At 47.8% G+C, this 16,579-nt stretch overlaps 1 protein-coding gene across 2 annotated transcripts in view; it reads left to right on the forward strand.

The window, feature by feature from the left end:
• The window catches only part of UBE3C (ubiquitin protein ligase E3C), a 115,503-nt gene that overhangs the window by 22,877 nt on the left and 76,047 nt on the right, over nucleotides 1-16,579 (forward strand). For both annotated transcript variants that reach the window (XM_070368994.1, XM_070368995.1), the window contains exons 2-6: nucleotides 980-1,033; nucleotides 3,807-3,881; nucleotides 4,356-4,502; nucleotides 9,348-9,463; nucleotides 14,467-14,624. In XM_070368994.1, coding sequence (XP_070225095.1) covers nucleotides 980-1,033; nucleotides 3,807-3,881; nucleotides 4,356-4,502; nucleotides 9,348-9,463; nucleotides 14,467-14,624 — 550 coding nt within the window. The remainder of the gene's footprint in view (nucleotides 1-979; nucleotides 1,034-3,806; nucleotides 3,882-4,355; nucleotides 4,503-9,347; nucleotides 9,464-14,466; nucleotides 14,625-16,579) is intronic.

Raw genomic sequence — 16,579 nt, forward strand, 5'->3', positions numbered from 1 at the left:
CTCCTCTTTTTAGTTAATCCGTTAAAAATAAAATATTTTTCTGACCTTTGACGTGTGGTAGCTTTAAAGGTTTTTTTATTTGAATCCAAGAAATGAAATTTTCTCTAGTGGAAAATATCTGGAGGATTTCTTTCTTTGGCTGTAAATTTTGTCAGTGAGAAACTTTTGCTCTACACATTGTGTATTCCTTCACATATCAAAGTTGATTTTAATTTGGCTCATTGCTTGCTTACTGACACTATTCTGATGAGCTGTATGTGTTAACAAATTTAAGTTTATTAATTTTTCTAATGATTTGTATGTTAAGATCTTCGACCTTTAATTTTGGATTAAATTCACAGAAATCAAACGCCCTTGCAGTAAGGACGGAAACTGTTCTGGGGCGGGTTGACTGTAAGTGTTTTTCTTTGAAACATTTAACTTTCCCATTTGTTATTTCAGTTCCTTCTGCATATCAACTAATTTTGGTTAGAATGCAGTTTTACTTAACGATGAAAATAATTTTTTAAAACTCTGGTAACAATGAAAAGTTGAGTTTTTCATTGACATTTTTATTAGATAATTGTACAGTCACATGCAGAGCTGTTGGAAACACCACAGGAGGTCTTGTGTTGGCCTGGCCTTGTCTGTGGTGCTCTTGCAGAGCTGTGGTGTGAGCTCACAGGCAGGATGCTGACAGTGCGCTGATCTTACTCAGACCTCCCCAGTTTTACTTGAACTAACGTGTGTGTGTGTGTGTGTGTGTGTGTATGTGTGTGTGTGTGTAAAGAAATAAGATCCTATTCTTAGAAAACGACTAGCGTTATAACATTGACTGGGGGAGGGGCCATTTAACCCCTGTGCCTGGGATTTCTTATCCCAGACAGTTGGATTGGATGGTCTCTAGAATTCTTTTGGGTCACAGTATTCTGTAATTTTTGTATGAGAGCATTTTAGAATTTGAAATTACACCCTTTGTCTTTTCTCTCTTTGTGTTTAGGAAGAAAAGGCTTCTCTTTTACATCGTACTCAGGAAGAAAGAAGAAAGAGGGAGGTAAGCAGTGTGTGACAGTCCCTGTCGACAAGCCGTTTCCAGAGCATTTAGCTAAGCCCTGCTTTTACTGTTTGATATACATAGATAAGTGTATGTATACGTGACATAACGCGTATTTGTATGTCTGTTAAACTTCTGAAACCATTCTGGATTTGTTGATTTTATGGTGAGTCATCTAATGTAGATGGGCTAAAAGAATGTAGAAAAGATGGGCTTAAAGGAGGAGTTTCCAGAGTGGGGAGGACATAGACTTCCGGTTCATGTGGTTGCTTGTGGTGTGGCTTCCAGAAGCGGTAGAAAGTCTTGGAGTATGTTCGTGCTTTACCAAGTAGGAGAAGACTCCCTGTGAATGCAGGTTGTGTGCACTGTTTGTGTGTTTGTGAAGAAGCTGAGTACACGAAAGGGGCTAGGGACCCCTTTTGTTCCAGTCTATTTTACATTTTGTCATCGGAGACAGTTTCTTAAAGTGGCTTTGCCTTGTTGACTCATCAGCAGTGTGGTGTCTTACGGCCTGCTTTTCTGCGTAGTTTCTTGTTTTGTTTTTAATAAGTCATGCATTCCTTTAACACATACATATTGAGAGCTCGTGTCCCGGGTAGTATTCTGCCGGCTGGGTGTGTGGGTGAGATAAGACAAGACAGTGTTCCTGCTGGCATGGACCGCAGGGGTGAGGCAGGGTCCTGCAGGGCACCCGGAGGGCCTGCTGTCTGTGTCGAGGGATGGTGTCTCTGAGCTCGTCAGAGCTGAGTGAATTCCTGAAGGACGGAGCAGGAACGCTGTAGGCAGCTGGAACAACTGGGACAACTGCAGATGTCTCCAGAAATCACTGAATGCTTCCTTGGTGGTGAAATTGCCCTCCCTTGAGGGTCACTGCCCAAACAAGAAAAGTATACTGAAAAACAAGAAAATGACACCTAGTGGGTAGCCATTCCCTCCTCCCGAGAATCCCTGTGACCCAGGGTTCAAACCTGGGTCTCCTGCTCTGCAGGTGGGTTCTTTACCCACTGAGCCACCAGGGAAGCCGGTGCACTGGTTGCTGCGTCTGCTCTTCTCTGGAGCGCTCTCAGGCAGCCCTTGCTCCCTGTGGTGCTTCTGCTCCAGCTCCCCTCTCCTCCTCCTCCCCTTGGGCTCACATTACAGGTGTAATGTGACCTTCATGCTGTGTCCTCTTCTCTGTATGTTTATCCTTTGATTTGGCTAGTCTTTTCTCAACTTCTAATTTACAAATTACCTCTTTTAGTGATGTCTGATTATTAAATACATCCACTGAGTTCTGAATTCCAGTTTTTATTTCAGTTCTAGAATTGTCTTTGATTCTTTTATTTACCAGTTCTCTTGTCTTTTAATTTCTTGAACATAATTTTAGGTTTTTAAAGATAATGTTTAAACTCCAGTATTTGGAATTCCTGTGGGTTTGTTTGTGTTGTTTGTCCTCTTGATTTTAAATTCTTGTCTTTTGCCTGGTTATTTTGGTTGAATACTGGGCATTGTATGTTCTAACCAGAATGATGTGTTCAGGTTCTAGAATGTGACCTCTTCTTCTTTTCGGAGAGCGTTGCATTTGTTTCTGGCAGGCAGTAGGGAGTGGGACAGTAAACCCCCTTTAACTGAGGGGGGATAAGCTGGTTGCAGGCTGACCTTGAGGCCTTGTGAGGGCTGATCTATTTCCGGTACACCTGCCAGAGAACTAGAGTGTTACTGAGGCTTCCTCCCTAGTTAACAACTGAATGAACAAAAATGAATGTGTTGAAAATGCCTGGGATGATTTATGAGTTTATCATCAAGTACCCTTAGAATCATAGTTATGAATTGATGCCCAAACTTGGTTCAAGCTCAGGGGTTCCCTCATAACCATCTCAAGCTCAGAAAGTGCACTTTTGTGGCCTGACGGTGTGACTGTATGAGTGTGTGTGTGCTATTCACGCCTGTAGGCGCCATTCAGGGAGGCTGTGAAGTGGCGTTGCTTGCTAAGACAGAGCACCGGTTTTCCTGTCACACCTGCGTTTGCTTTCTGACGCATATCTTTCGGCATCCCTAGTCTCTATGGAGAGTTGAGTCTCTGTGTCTTTGAAACAGGAGTGGCGCTCGCTTGGCAGGTTGCTGTGTGATACCCGTGGACTGTCTCCGAGTGCGGGCACATGGGGGGCCCACGTGCAGGTTCAGGGGCTGCATATTATGGCTCCCTTGTGTGTAGCGTCCAGAGTAGAGTTCCATGGAGGTAGAAAGTTGATTAGTGGTTGCCAGGGCAGGGTGGCGGAGAAGGCAATGGCACCCCACTCCAGTACTCTTGCCTAGAAAATCCCGTGGACGGAGGAACCTGGTAGGCTGCGGTCCATGGGGTCGCTAGAGTCGGACCCGACTGAGCGACTTCACTTTCACTTTTCACTTTCATGCACTGGAGAAGGAAATGGCAACCCACTCCAGTGTTCTTGTCTGGAGAATCCCAGGGACGAGGAATCCTGGTGGGCTGCCGTCTCTGGGGTCGCACAGAGTCGGACACGACTGAAGCGATTTAGCAGCAGCAGGGCAGGGTGGAGGGGTGGGGTGGGACAGAGTGAGGGGTGACTGACGGCCAGCGGTTCAGGGGTTTTATGGGGCCGAGTGATGAAAATGTTCTGAAAGTAGACAGTGGGCATGACTGTACAACTTTGAATATATTAGAAATTGGTGAATGGTATGTTTCAAAGAGTGAATTTTGTGGTGTGTAGTCTTAACTAGTGTATGTCATTTGCACTGATTCTGACCAATTGTTCTTCCTCCCTATGTTATTCAGGAAGAAAGGCGAAGATTGAAAAATGCAATAATTATCCAGTCATTTATTCGAGGCTATAGAGACAGAAAACAGCAAGTAAGTTTGCTTTTAAACTGAGAAGGAATTAGGCATGAGAAAACTTATTTTGAATATAGCATTGGATTCTTAGAGGTGGAATTCATTTTATGTGCATTTTTGTGTGTACTTGTTTAATGAAAGTTAATGTGCAGAAAACAACAATTCTGTAAAGCAATTATCCTTCAATAAAAAAATTTAAAAAAAAAAAAGAAAGTTAATGTGGATAATAGTATTTTCCCCAACAAGTGATTTTACTAGTTTAGGTGAGTTTTTTGGTGGTTTCAAATTATGAAATACGAGCCTAGGCCAAACCACGGCTACAGATGACAGTAGATGGCGGTGGTGGTGACCCCTGTAGAGGGTGTGGAGCAGCTGCACCCCAGGCGACCAGCTGTGACCTCCACGTGGCATAGCCCTCGCGCTCATCTGTGCTCCTGGAGACCTCGGGCCGCACAAGCACTGACGCCGCCCTCTGTCTCGGTCTGTCTCCAGTGTTCTATCCAGAGGAGCGCGTTCGACCGCTGTGCCAGCCTGTCCCAGTCCGGTGGCGCTTTTCCCCTTGCCAGTGGTCCCAACCTTACCCTCCTGGTGCGGCAGCTCCTGTTTTTTTACAGACAGAGTGAAGACTCGAAACGCTTGGTGAGTGTCGACTGTGCTTTCTCTGACCCTTGTGTGCGTGTTCTCCAGCTTTTGGTTCACTGGCAGACGCCCCTCCAGCACGGCTGTCCTTGTGAACCTCCACGGTCAGTGGTGATGGGTTGTCTTTGTGATCATGTGTTTTTCCTCTTAAAGTTGATACAGATTTTCTGTGGGCTTTTTCATTTTTTTTAATTACGGAATTTTAGATACAAGAAACGGGGGTGCCGTGCCGTGCATGTGCTGTGCACCATGGTCCGGAGTGCACGGTCCGCACCGGGTCCAGCGCGGAGCCCGCCGCCCAGAACGTAACCGTATAACTTAAAACATTTTACAGGTTGTGAGGCCACCAGTGATGAGGAGTGGTGCGTATTAATGGGGGACATCCACGACTGGCTCAGTCTTTTTAAAAAGTAGAACTTGTCACTGAGTCCAGTTTCCCAGGAAGTAGTAGAGATTCCTGTGTGATCATTAGGTTAAATACATACTTATTCTTGTTTGAAGGATGAGTCTACAGTGAAAGGTCAGCCTTCCGTGGTCCAGCCGTGCGACTGGCAGCAGCCCCCTTGTGTGAAACTCAAGTATAGGAGAGGAAGGGCGCTTCACTGCCGGGGTGGGCTCTGGTTCTAACACCCACACTGCTTCCTGTTCCGAACCGGGATGGGCCATGGGAGGAACATCCTGTGGGTCTCGAGAGCGGTGAAGGTGGCTGCCTTAGACGCACCTTTTCTCGGCTCTGAGGCCAACGAGGAGAGGAATGAGAAGTGCACAGCAGCAGGGCCTCGGCGCTCTGTCGGCGCAGACTGTCCCTCCTTCCCGCGCTCGCAGACTGAAGGTCAGCTGTGGAGCACAGCCGCTGGGTCTGTGGGGCGAGACAGTCAGGAGGGTCAAGTGTCTCTCAAGCGCGCCCTTGCCTTTGGAGAGCGGCCCCTGGCCACCCCGAGGTCCGGTCAGCAGTCCTGCGTGGTTTCTAGGTGTGCAGTGGCCCGGCCCCACGGCCCTACATAGAGTTAGAATTCGCCAGCCCCTCAAACCTGGTTCATAGGACAAAAACGAACCAGATGCTTTATTCAGTTTGCAAACAAAGATGCAAGAACAATAAACCAGTCGCATAATACGTGGAGGGCAGGTCTCCTGCCCCATCTTCAGGTTCCCTGATTCCTATCTTAAGAGCAGGTGTGACACCGCTATTGGGAGTTTGTTTATCTAAGGTGCCGCGTACAAAACAGCATATGTGGCTCTACCTACTCCCTTGACTCATTTTTTATTATCGTGACTAAATATGCTCTCTGCTAAAACGGTGTTTTCTTTTGTGTAGCTTTCCTGATTACTCTGGAGTTAAGTATCGTGTCACTTCTGTCTCCTCATCTTTGGTCTCTGAGGGTCGGGTCCTCCTCCAGCTTCCGCTCAGTCAGGGGGCTGGCGCTCGCCCCCCGGGCGTCCTGTGCGCCCGGGAGCCTGCTGCGCTGCGGCCGTGGTGCAGTCGCCCTGGGAACGCTCGCTTCGCTTCTCTTCAGTTTCAGAGCCTCTCTCCTGATTGCACTCCTGTTCGCCTGCTTGGTGTACTCTCTCGTTTTATTAATACACACCTTCAGTTGACTTCCTGAGAAAGGATGCATAAGGAAAGTTTATATATCTGAATTTAGTAAAGAAAAAAACAACAAAAGAGTTAAGCAGAAAAAAAAAGTGAAGCAAAGCAGGTATTTAATGTCCTTAGAACTTTGCGAATGATGATGTTGGTGCATTTCTAGAGAAATTTAAAAACAATATCAAAGGCCAGTCCACTCCAGAGATACATCACACAGTGCAGGGAATAAAGCCAGTGTTTTATGATAACTAAAGTGAAGTGTAGTTTTAAACACTTGAATCGTTATGTTGTGCCCGTGAAACTTAAGTAACATCGACCATCACTTCTGTGTGCACGTGTGCTCAGCCATGTCTGACTCTTCCAGACCCTGTGGACCGCAGCCCTCCAGGCACCTCTGCCTGTGCGATGTTCCAGGCAAGGATACTGGAGGGAGTTGCCATTTCCTCCTCCAGGAACATCAATTGTACCTTAATTAAAACAAACAAATGCAGTCCAAGAAGTGTTAAAGAAAGCACGTTGAGGGTTTCTTTATGTTGTTGAACCATAATTACTTGACTAGTGTATTTACAACCTTATTCTTACAGTTCCCACAGGTGCCCGTGAGATGGTCACAGTGTTTACTAGACCTTCTACTGTTATCTGTTAATGGGTTAAGAGATGGGAATACCAGACCACCTGACCTCAGAAACCTGTATGCAGGTCAGGAAGCAACACTTAGAACCAGACATGGAACAACAGACTGGTTCCAAATTGGGAAAGGAGTTCGTCAAGGCTGTCTATTGTCACCCTGCTTATTTAACTTATATGCAGAGTACATCATGAAAAATGCTAGGCTGGATGAAGCACAAGGTGGAATCAGGATTGCCCGGGAGAAATATCAGTAACCTCAGATATTGATACCAGATGACACCACCCATATGACAGAAAGCAAAGAACTAAAGAGCCTCTTGATGAAAGTGAAAGAGAAGAGTGAAAAAGTTGGCTTAAAACTCAGCATTCAGAAAACTAAGATCATGGCATCTGGTCCCATCACTTCATGGCAAACACTTTGGGGAAACAGTAGAAACAGTGAGAGACTTTATTTTGGGGGGCTCTAAAATCAAAGCTATGTTTTTTTCCTGTGGTCATGTATGGATGTGAGAGTTGGACTGAAGAAAGCTGAGCACCACCGAAGAATTGATGCTTTTGAACTGTGGTGTTGGAGAAGACTCTTTAGAGTCCCTTGGACTGCAAGGAGATCCAACCAGTCCATCCTGAAGGAGATCAGCCCTGGGATTTCTTTGGAAGGAATGATGCTAAAGTTGAAACTCCAGTACTTTGGCCACCTCATGTGAAGAGTTGACTCATTGGAAAAGACTCTGATGCTGGGAGGGATTGGGGGCAGGAGGAGAAGGTGATGACAGAGGATGAGATGGCTGGATGGCATCACCGACTCAATGGACGTGAGTTTGAGTGAACTCCGGGAGTTGGTGATGGACAGGGAGGCCTGGTGTGCTGCAATTCATGGGGTCGCAAAGAGTCGGACACGACTGAGCAACTGAACTGAACTGAAAATCACTGCAGGTGATGATTGCAGCCATAAAATTAAAAGACGCTTGTTCCTTGGGAGAAAAGCTATGACCAACCTAGACAGCATATTGAAACGCATATTGAGACTTTTCCAACAAAGGTCCGTCTAGTCAAGGCTATGGTTTTTCCAGTGGTCATGTACGGATGTAAGAGTTGGACCATAAAGAAAGCTGAGTGCATAAGAATTATGCTTTTGAACTGTGGTGTTGGAGAAGACTTGAGAGTCCCTTGGACTGCAAGAAGATCCAGCCAGTCCATCCTGAAAGAAATCAGTCCTGAATATTCATCAAAAGGACTGCTGCTGAAGCTGAAGCACCAGCCCTTTGGCACCCTGATGCGAAGAACTGACTGATTTGAAAAGACCCTGATGCTGGGAAAGATTAACGGTGGGAGGAGAAGGGGGTGACAGAGGATGAGATGGTTGGATGGCATCACTGACTTGATGAACGTGAGTTTGAGCAAGCCCCAGGAGTTGGTGACGGACAGGGAAGCCTGGCGTGCTGCAGTCCATGGGGTCGCAAAGAGTTGGACATGACTGAGTGACTGAACAAACTGGACTGCGTGGGTAGTATGAATTTTAGAATGCACTGCGTGTCAGATAGTGCAGGCAACACTTGTGTCACGTTGGTTCCTGAGGAAATACGGACAAGCGGCTCCAACAGCTTCTGTGTAGGCAGATGAACAATTGGGCGGGGTCTCGGAGTTCCTTCCCACCAACTTTGGACCCACTGGGGATTTACCAGGCAGAACACTTGTGCTCAGACTTTGATAACATCTAATATTAAGTAAGTTTTACTATCAAAGGGGAGACTGAATGTGACAGGCACACGTGAGAGGCTCTCTTAATTGTAGCTGTTTCTGTTGATAAATGAACAGGTAGCAACCAACATATCGTGGAGAAAGCGAGTCCAGGAGGTTCCTTGTTAGGTGTGGTGTCTCAGTCACTCATGGCAGCGGCGTCCACACTAGAGAGGCTCCTGGGTGGAGCTGGATGGAAGTCTGAGTCCACGCTTGCTGAGCTTGTGCCCCCATCACTGGTCGTGTCCAGGACAGTGGGGATTCAGGCCATCCCCCCATAGCTCTGACCTTTTCTCCCCTCAAGCATACTGCAGTATAATTGACAAATAAAGCTGTAATATTTCAATGCACACTGTAATGGTTGTGTAAACATTGTGATGGAATTCCTCCATCTAGCTGCGACGTACCTCTCACCTGACGTGTTGCACGCCTGGCCTTTTATCGGAGGTGGTGGGGCTGTAAGATCGCCTTTTCCACCAGCATTTCACGGGGTCGGGGAGGAGAGCATCCACAGAAACGGTGCTGGAAGGTAGAGAAGACGAGTGAGAGGGAACCGCTGCCCTTTGTGATTTAGGATTAAAACTGTGACTCTCAGTGTTTTTATTGTGGACTGCTAAATTTTGCAAATGAACTGTTTCTGTTTCACGTGTATGTGAGTTTTCAAGTACTGTTAGTGTTTAGTAATTTAACTTCATGCTAATGTGCTTTTGTAGGATGGAAAAGTCAGGATGTGTGTATCCTGCTCAGTAAAACCTTGACTTAGAAGATTAATTTGTTAACCACGTTTTGATTATTTTGGTTGTGTCTGCCAATTAAGGACATTTGGCATGTTACGTAATTAGAAAACAGTTAACTTTTTACAGACTAACCAGTTGTATGTTTTGCTCTTTCAGATATGGATGTATCAGAATCTGATTAAACACAGCGCTCTGTTTGTCCAGCAGTTGGAAGGATCTGAAAGACTCACATGCTTGTTTCAAATAAAGAGGCTGATGAGCCTCTGTTGCAGGTAAACCCATGTTGCCCCAGCATGGGTGGCGTGGTGGTCTCGTCTAGAAAAACACCGTTTGTGTTTCAGTGTCTTAGTAGATTTCCTGTTGTTGTTGGATTTTTTTTTTTTTTGAGACTGAAATGTTATGTGTATTAGTTTTTACTCCCGTGATCCTCTCTTTAGAAAGTAAAATGTAGTGAAGCATACCTTCCAGGGGATGTTTTCTTCCTGGTGTGGCCTGGAATCGCTCTGTGGGACGTCAGGCATCTGGTTGCTTGGCAAGTGGACAGGCCAGCTGAAAGGCCTGTCTCTGTGCCAATGGTCACTGATCCCAGGCCCCAGGGTCACTGCCTGCGGGTGAAGGGTCAGGCCTTTCATCAGGCTTTCCTGACCTGTGTCCTGGACTCAGTACAGAGCACATTGAGGTGATGTGAGCAGTAGCACTTGAATGAAAAAGCAAATTAACATCTTCACCATTTTTCTAAAATTTGATGATGTCTGCACCGTAGCCAACTTTCAAATGATTCTGAGCCTTTAATACACTTTCAGCTAATTTTCTGGAAGTTGCGTGTAGTCAGGTTTATTTAGGGTTCATGTCAGAATGAGGCCTGTTAGCTGACTTTTCCAGATCCTGAGCTGCACTAGAGGCAAAGTGGAAAACCCCCAAAGAGAGAATGTGGATGATCGAGAGTCCCAGGAAATCTTGTTTTTTCCCCAAACCCCTTTTATTTCTCGAAAAACGTCCTTTGAAAAACACACTGTGTGCGTTGGTTCTCTGGAGCAGGGGTCCGTGGACCTTCTCTGTAGACGCCTGCACCACACAGTGGGGCCTGGGCGCCGTGGCCTCTGTCACACACACGGCTTTTCCTCACAAGCCCTCAAGGTGTCAGGCATGCCTGCCCCCAGAGCAGCACAGTCTGGGGCTCTCTTGACCTGGGCTTATAGTTTGTGGCACTTAATGTGCTTTTGAAGGTATTCATCCAGCAAGTAATTTTAATAGATGATAGATCCAAATGCAGTTTCTGCTTGTTTTCCCCAACTTTCTGTCTTGGAAAATTTCTGACACGAGAAAAGTGGCAACACCACCGTATATCGTGCTCCTGGATTCAAGTTCCATTTGCTCATTTGCTCTCTGTCCGTCCGCACACACGCAGCGCGCTGTTTTTCTGGCGCGTGTGGAAGGGGCTGCAGACAGCATGGCGCTCACTGCTCCCCGTACTTGTCCTGGGAAGGCGCATTCTGGTGACGACAGTGCTGTTTTCTCCTGTGAGAGAACAAACGGTAATTCTCTGCTGTCGTGATCTACTCCCTATTCACATTTCCTCAGTTATCTCAAAAGCTTTATCTTCTCTGTTTTGATGGCCCTAGCATCCCTTTGGTTCCTTCATCTCCTCTGTTTCCTTTCAACGGGGTGTCAGGTCTCCCCTTGTCCCGTTGGGGCTGATGCAGCCTCTGGTGGGCGTGGCCCCGTGTGTGGTGGGCGTGGCCCCGTGTGGTGGGCGTGGCCCCGTGTGGTGGGCGTGGTCCTGTGTTGTGCGCTGTTTGCCACCAGGATCCTGGCCTGCAGCCACTTGACCCTGCAGGTCTCCAGACACTGCCCAGTGGCGCCCCATGAGAGTTGCTGGCATGGGGCACACTCGATTCAGTTTAAATGTGTATAAACAGACTGCCTCAGAGCAGGGCGTGTGAGAGACCTAGCGTGTCTGTGCTCAGCGAGGCCAAGTGCGGCTGAAGACTCCTCTCCGCGTTGCCCAGGCTCTCCTCTCTTAGGGCGCCGCTTTCCACCTGGGGGTTTTCGCATTTGATGATCTGTGCTTGATGCTGTTGTTGTGTCCACCCACGGCTCATTCAGTGCTGACTTTTCTAATGGTCTTGTTTCTTCAGTGCTGGCTTGTTGGCTTGTTTGTGAAAAGGACCCTGCCTCCTTCCCTTCAGGCTCATTCCGCCTCGTGTTGGCTTTCAGCGCTTGATGGAGGGAGCTCTTCTCAGAAGCCCCCCACCCCGCCTTTCAAGCCTCCGTGTCTCCTGGGACCACGGTACTTTGGGCTCACTTAATACCTCCCCTGCAAGCCCGAGCCTGGGACTGTTTTCTCTGGGGAAGCTGGTTCTCTTAGATGAGGAATGAAATTTTAAGAAAGTAAAGTGAAAGCAGTGATCTGTTAGGGGCGTCGGTTGTTTCATGTTGCCTGCCACGTGCAGGGCGCTGAATTTTGGGAGTGCAGGCAAGTTACCAGAGAAGGGGTGTGTGCCGCCTCCTCTTTCAGTCCCCGTGGGAATTCAGGTGCATTGTCTAGAGCAAGCGAAGTGTAGACCGAGAACCAGAGGCTGGTGTCTGCTGCGAGAGAGGTGGAGCCTGGGGTGGAGCAGGAGAGTCCAGGCACAGCGTGGGGAGTGCAGTCGGAATTGATCGTTGAGTTGGTAATGCTCACTGTTAAGTAAAGCCAGGACTCGCGTGTGAGCATGTGTCAGTGACTTCACTTAACTGGTTACTCAAAGAGGGAACCAGTAAGATGTTCCAGCTGATTCAGACGAACCTGCCTCAGGGAATTTGTATTCCCTGTCTGACAGAGCCCTTTGCATTGCCAGGAATAGGAATAATTTGTGTGGCTCTGTGTGGGAAACATTTGCATTGCTGTTAGTTTTCTCCAGGCTCATGTCTGCAGAGTTGGGGGTGAGCCTGTGGAAGGCGGGGGTGGAGGGAACCCAGTGACTGAGCTGAGCCGGCCACCAGTCCCCCTCTCCTCTCCTCCCCCCTGTTTCACAGTCTGGTGATTTTTCCCTGCAGTAAGCCCATGGGTCCCTGTGATGAGAGCTGTGATAGAGGATGGGCATGGGGGTCTTGCTGGCTTGGCTGTAAGAGGAATTGAGAAGGGAGAAGAGCTCTGCACAGGCAGAGACGCGGGCCTGGATGGGAGAGGTGGTGGTGTCTGGAGAGTGACATGGGGAAGCTGACACAGCCTGCTTAGTGAGGATCCTGGGGCAGGAAGATGGGCCTGGGGAGCCCGGCCTGAAATGGGCAGAGGCTGTGCAGCTGGAGGGCCTGGGGTCGGGCCTGGGTGCGCCCAGGATGGGTTATTCATTTTCTCAAGAAACAGCCCACGGCAAAGGAGACAGGTGAATGACCAATGAGCACCTGAAAAGGTGTTCACAGAAATCGCGTCTCAGACCACAGTAAAGCACGCTGGTCTGGCTGCTAGAATGGCTACACCTTCAAAGTGTCAGGACCATGTGAGGTGGGGACGAGCAGCAGGGCTCTCAGCCCCGCCTCTCACGTTGATGGTTCCTTGTGATGTCTGGCTGCCATGTGACCTGTAGTTCCTCGCCCAGGAGCTTACCCAGAAGTGAGGCAGGTCCACAAGGCTGCTTTGAATGTTCAGACAGCTTTATTTATAACAAGAAAAGACTGGAAATGACCCAGGTCCCCGTCAGCACGTGAACAGGTGACCGGAACGTGGTGTTTCCATGCTGTGGAGCAGTGCTAGCAGTAGAGGGACCACGCTGTTCGCGGGTGCCGGCTGGGTCTCGGAGAGCCGCTCAGGGAAGACTGTAGACGTTGATGTGCACGTTCTGTGTGAGTCCCACTGCGTAAAACCGTGGAAAGTGCAGACAAGTCTAGTGACAGCACAGCTGAGGGGAGAGTGGAGGGAGAACTTACTAGAGGGCCGAGCGGCGGAGCAGAGACGTGTTCGGTGTCTGTTGGTGTGATGTCAGAACTCACAGCTGTTGTTGTTCAGTTCCTCAGTCGTGTCCCAGTCTTTGCAACCCCAAGGACTGCAGCATGCCAGGCTTCCCTGTCCTTCACTGTCTCCCAGAGCTTGCTCACACTCATGTCCATCGAGTCGGTGATGCCATCCAGCCATCTCATCCTCTCTTGTCTCCCTCTCTTCAATCTTTCCCAGCATCAGAGTCATTTCTAATGAATCAGCTCTTCCCATCAGGTGGCCAAAGTATTGGAGCTTCAGCTTTAGCATCAGTCCTTCCAAGGAATATTCAAGGTTGATTTAATTTAGGATGGACTGGTTTAATCTCCTGGCATTCCAAGGGACTCTCAGGAGTCTTCTCCAGCACCACAGTTCGAAAGCATCAATTCTTTGGTGCTCAGCCTTCTTTATGGTCTAGTTCTCACATCTGTACGTGACTACTGGAAAAACCATAGTTCTGATTCTATGGAACTTTGTCGGCGTCGGCAAAGTAACGTCTCTACTTTTTAATACTCTAGGTTTGTTACAACTTTCCTTCCAAGGAGCAAGTATCTTAATTTTGTGGCCATAGTCGCTATCTGCGGTGATTTTTGAGCCTAAGAAAATAAAATTTGCCTCTGTTTCCACTTTTCTCCTATTTGCCTCAAAGTGATGGGACTGGATGCCATGATCTTAGTTTTTTTTAATGAACTCTCTGTATTGCCTGCTTTAGATGAGTACAAATTGTCACACATAAATTATGTCTCCATAAAGTTGATTTTTTAAAAATGCTCTCTCTGAAAATAAAACTTAGTTTTGTAACAGCTGAGCCTTCCTTTCTGAAGCCTATAATTCTCATGGTGAGATGAGAGTCTTTACTTAAAGTGCTGGGTGACTTAGGCCCAGAAGTAGATTAAGCTGTCTTCTTGGGGGATGTTTTGGGCGTGGGGAATCTTGAAGGAGGCGTGTTTGAAGGAGCTGGTGGGCACTTTTAAGGAGCCCCCCTAGCTGAGTTGGGTTAGATGGAGCACGGGTGGGTTAGGGGCGCTCCGCGGTGAGACCCTCCCCACACTGGTTTTCCTTGCCTGCTTCTCCCTCCCTCCTTGACTGTGCATGTTCCTCTCTCAACCCGGAGCCAGCATCCTGTGTGGCTCGTAATGAGGACTCAAAGTGCGAGTGACACGGTGCTTGGCTGTTTCCTGAGGCCCGTCTGTTTTCGGGGAAGTTGTAGGACTAGAGCAGAGGGGCCCAGGCACTTCCCATGCCTGAGTGAGGAGTGTGAGGACCTCTTGGTGGCACTTGCCGTCTACTGCCTCTGGGACACCTTTTCCACTTTTACAGGTTGCTGCAGAGCTGTAATGATGACAGTCTGAATGTTGCGCTTCCCATGAGGATGCTGGAGGTGTTCTCCTCTGAGGACACTTACTTGCCTGTTTTACAAGATGCTAGCTACGTGGTGTCCGTCATTGAACAAATTTTGCACTACATGATTCAGAATGGTGAGTTGGTGGTGTCAGAACTGAGGGTGGCGCTGTTGTGAGCAGTTGGCAGTGGCCAGGGCACTTTTCAGGGCAGGGACCGCGAGTCTGCGGCTGGGATGGGACCTTTGTGGGTCACAGACTCTAGCATCTCTCCTCTTCTCTACCCCCCTCAGAATTGGGAAATGCATCTAATCTCTAACCTTCCCTGTCGCTTGAAAGTGAAGGAAACTAGTCATCCGAGGTGCAGATACCGGGGCCTGCTGTGCTGGGCCGGGCTGCCATGGCTAAACTTGGCAGCCTGGGTGCTGGGCGCAGGCCGCCTCCAGCACAGCGACATGCTGACCCACCTGGAGAGAGCCTGTCCCGGGAATCAAGTGGTTCAGTAGAGAAGAAGAAGATGCTCAGTTTGTCTGACATTTTTCATTAAGTGGGTGACACCCGCCTTCAAGCGGCCGCGCTGTTGGGTGTAAGAAGCTCCGTCTGAAAATCCTCTGAGGACGCCTTAGTGACGCTGGCAGGGAGATGAGGACGTGCACATGGCGCTTAAGACTTCCCTGACAGCTGAGTACCGTGAAATAAACCTTTTCAAGAGTTTACTCCAGGGAGTCCCTGGTGGCCTTGTGATTAGGACTCGGCGCTTTCAGTGCCAGGGGCCCTGCTTCAGCCCCTCGCTGGGGAACTGAGATCCCATGGGCCACACCATGTGGTCAGCAACAGCAGCAAAACTCTGACTTGTTATCACAGGTTGGGTATCGGAGCTGCAGGGCTCCTGGACTCCAGGAGCATTAACGTTAAAATGGATGTGTTACTGGTCGTAAAAGGAGCTATCAAAAGAAATTCCAGGAAGGAACAGTTACTGATAAAAACATAATTTTGCTTTTGTTTTCTTGATGGACTACTCTAGGTTAAATCTAGCTAATTTAATCCTTAAGATTAAAATTGTATAAACTAAATTCTTATACATCCAGCCTTACTGATTGGCTAGTTAAAAAAAAAAAGAAACCCTACTTATTTTGTTGAAAAATTCGGGAAATTACTGAGTTAATTAAAAGTAAATTGAAAATTACAGAATTTGATCTTTAAAGAAGAAATTTTAAAGTCCACTGTATTGCTCTATTATTGTATATATTGATATTAAGGCTAAGCATTTCATAAAAAGTTTTTACTTCTGCTTTCTAAAAGTGTGAAGGAGATAACTAAAGAATATGCATTATTTTTGAATGTGTCTTGCACTAGGCAACACTTTGAAATCTTACACAGAAAGTGCTGCTGCCAGCATCTTCTGTGGCATAGCTGTGTTTCGTCTTTTTTGATAAGTCACTTCTTGACATCACTAGTCTCCCACATTTTAGCGTCTTTCTCTTCATAAGTTTGTGTTACCGTGTACCAGGTTGCCTTAGCCTGAAGCTCTTCAGAGCTGCGACCAAGCTGTTCCTTATACGCTGTTCCTGCTGCCAGTCTGTTCAGTATACACAGATGTGACGTTGATAGAATAATGTGACACTTCAAAATTCTTCTTGATATGTTCAAAAATTTCTTGATGTATTTGTTTTTTCAGATTTTTAAAAAAAAATTTTAAGTAGTTTTTTTTTACTATTGTGGGCTTTCTTTGCTGAGCGGCTTTCTCTGGCCGCAGCAAGGGGGGGCTGCTCTCCAGTTACTTGGGTCCTTGGGCCTCTCATTGCAGGGGCTTCTTTGGTTACGGCTCCCGGGTTCTAGAGCACAGGCTTGATAGTTGTGGCTCACGGGCTCGGTTGCTCCCTGGCATGTGGGGTCTGTGGGCCAGGGATCAAACCTGCGTCTCCTGCATTGGCAGGTGGGTCCTTAACCACTGGACCACCAGAGAGGGCCCTGTATTTTCAGTTTTATAGCAGAAGAGCTTTCCCTGTCTTGTCGAGTGTTGCTGGTTAAGCAGTGTCTGTGAGGTTAGGGTTGGGGTGGTCACGGAGCAGGTCTAGGGGTCCCCTGCAGGG

The sequence above is a fragment of the Bos mutus genome, chromosome 4 (assembly GCF_027580195.1).
Source record: "Bos mutus isolate GX-2022 chromosome 4, NWIPB_WYAK_1.1, whole genome shotgun sequence".
Classification (NCBI taxonomy): domain Eukaryota; kingdom Metazoa; phylum Chordata; class Mammalia; order Artiodactyla; family Bovidae; genus Bos; species Bos mutus.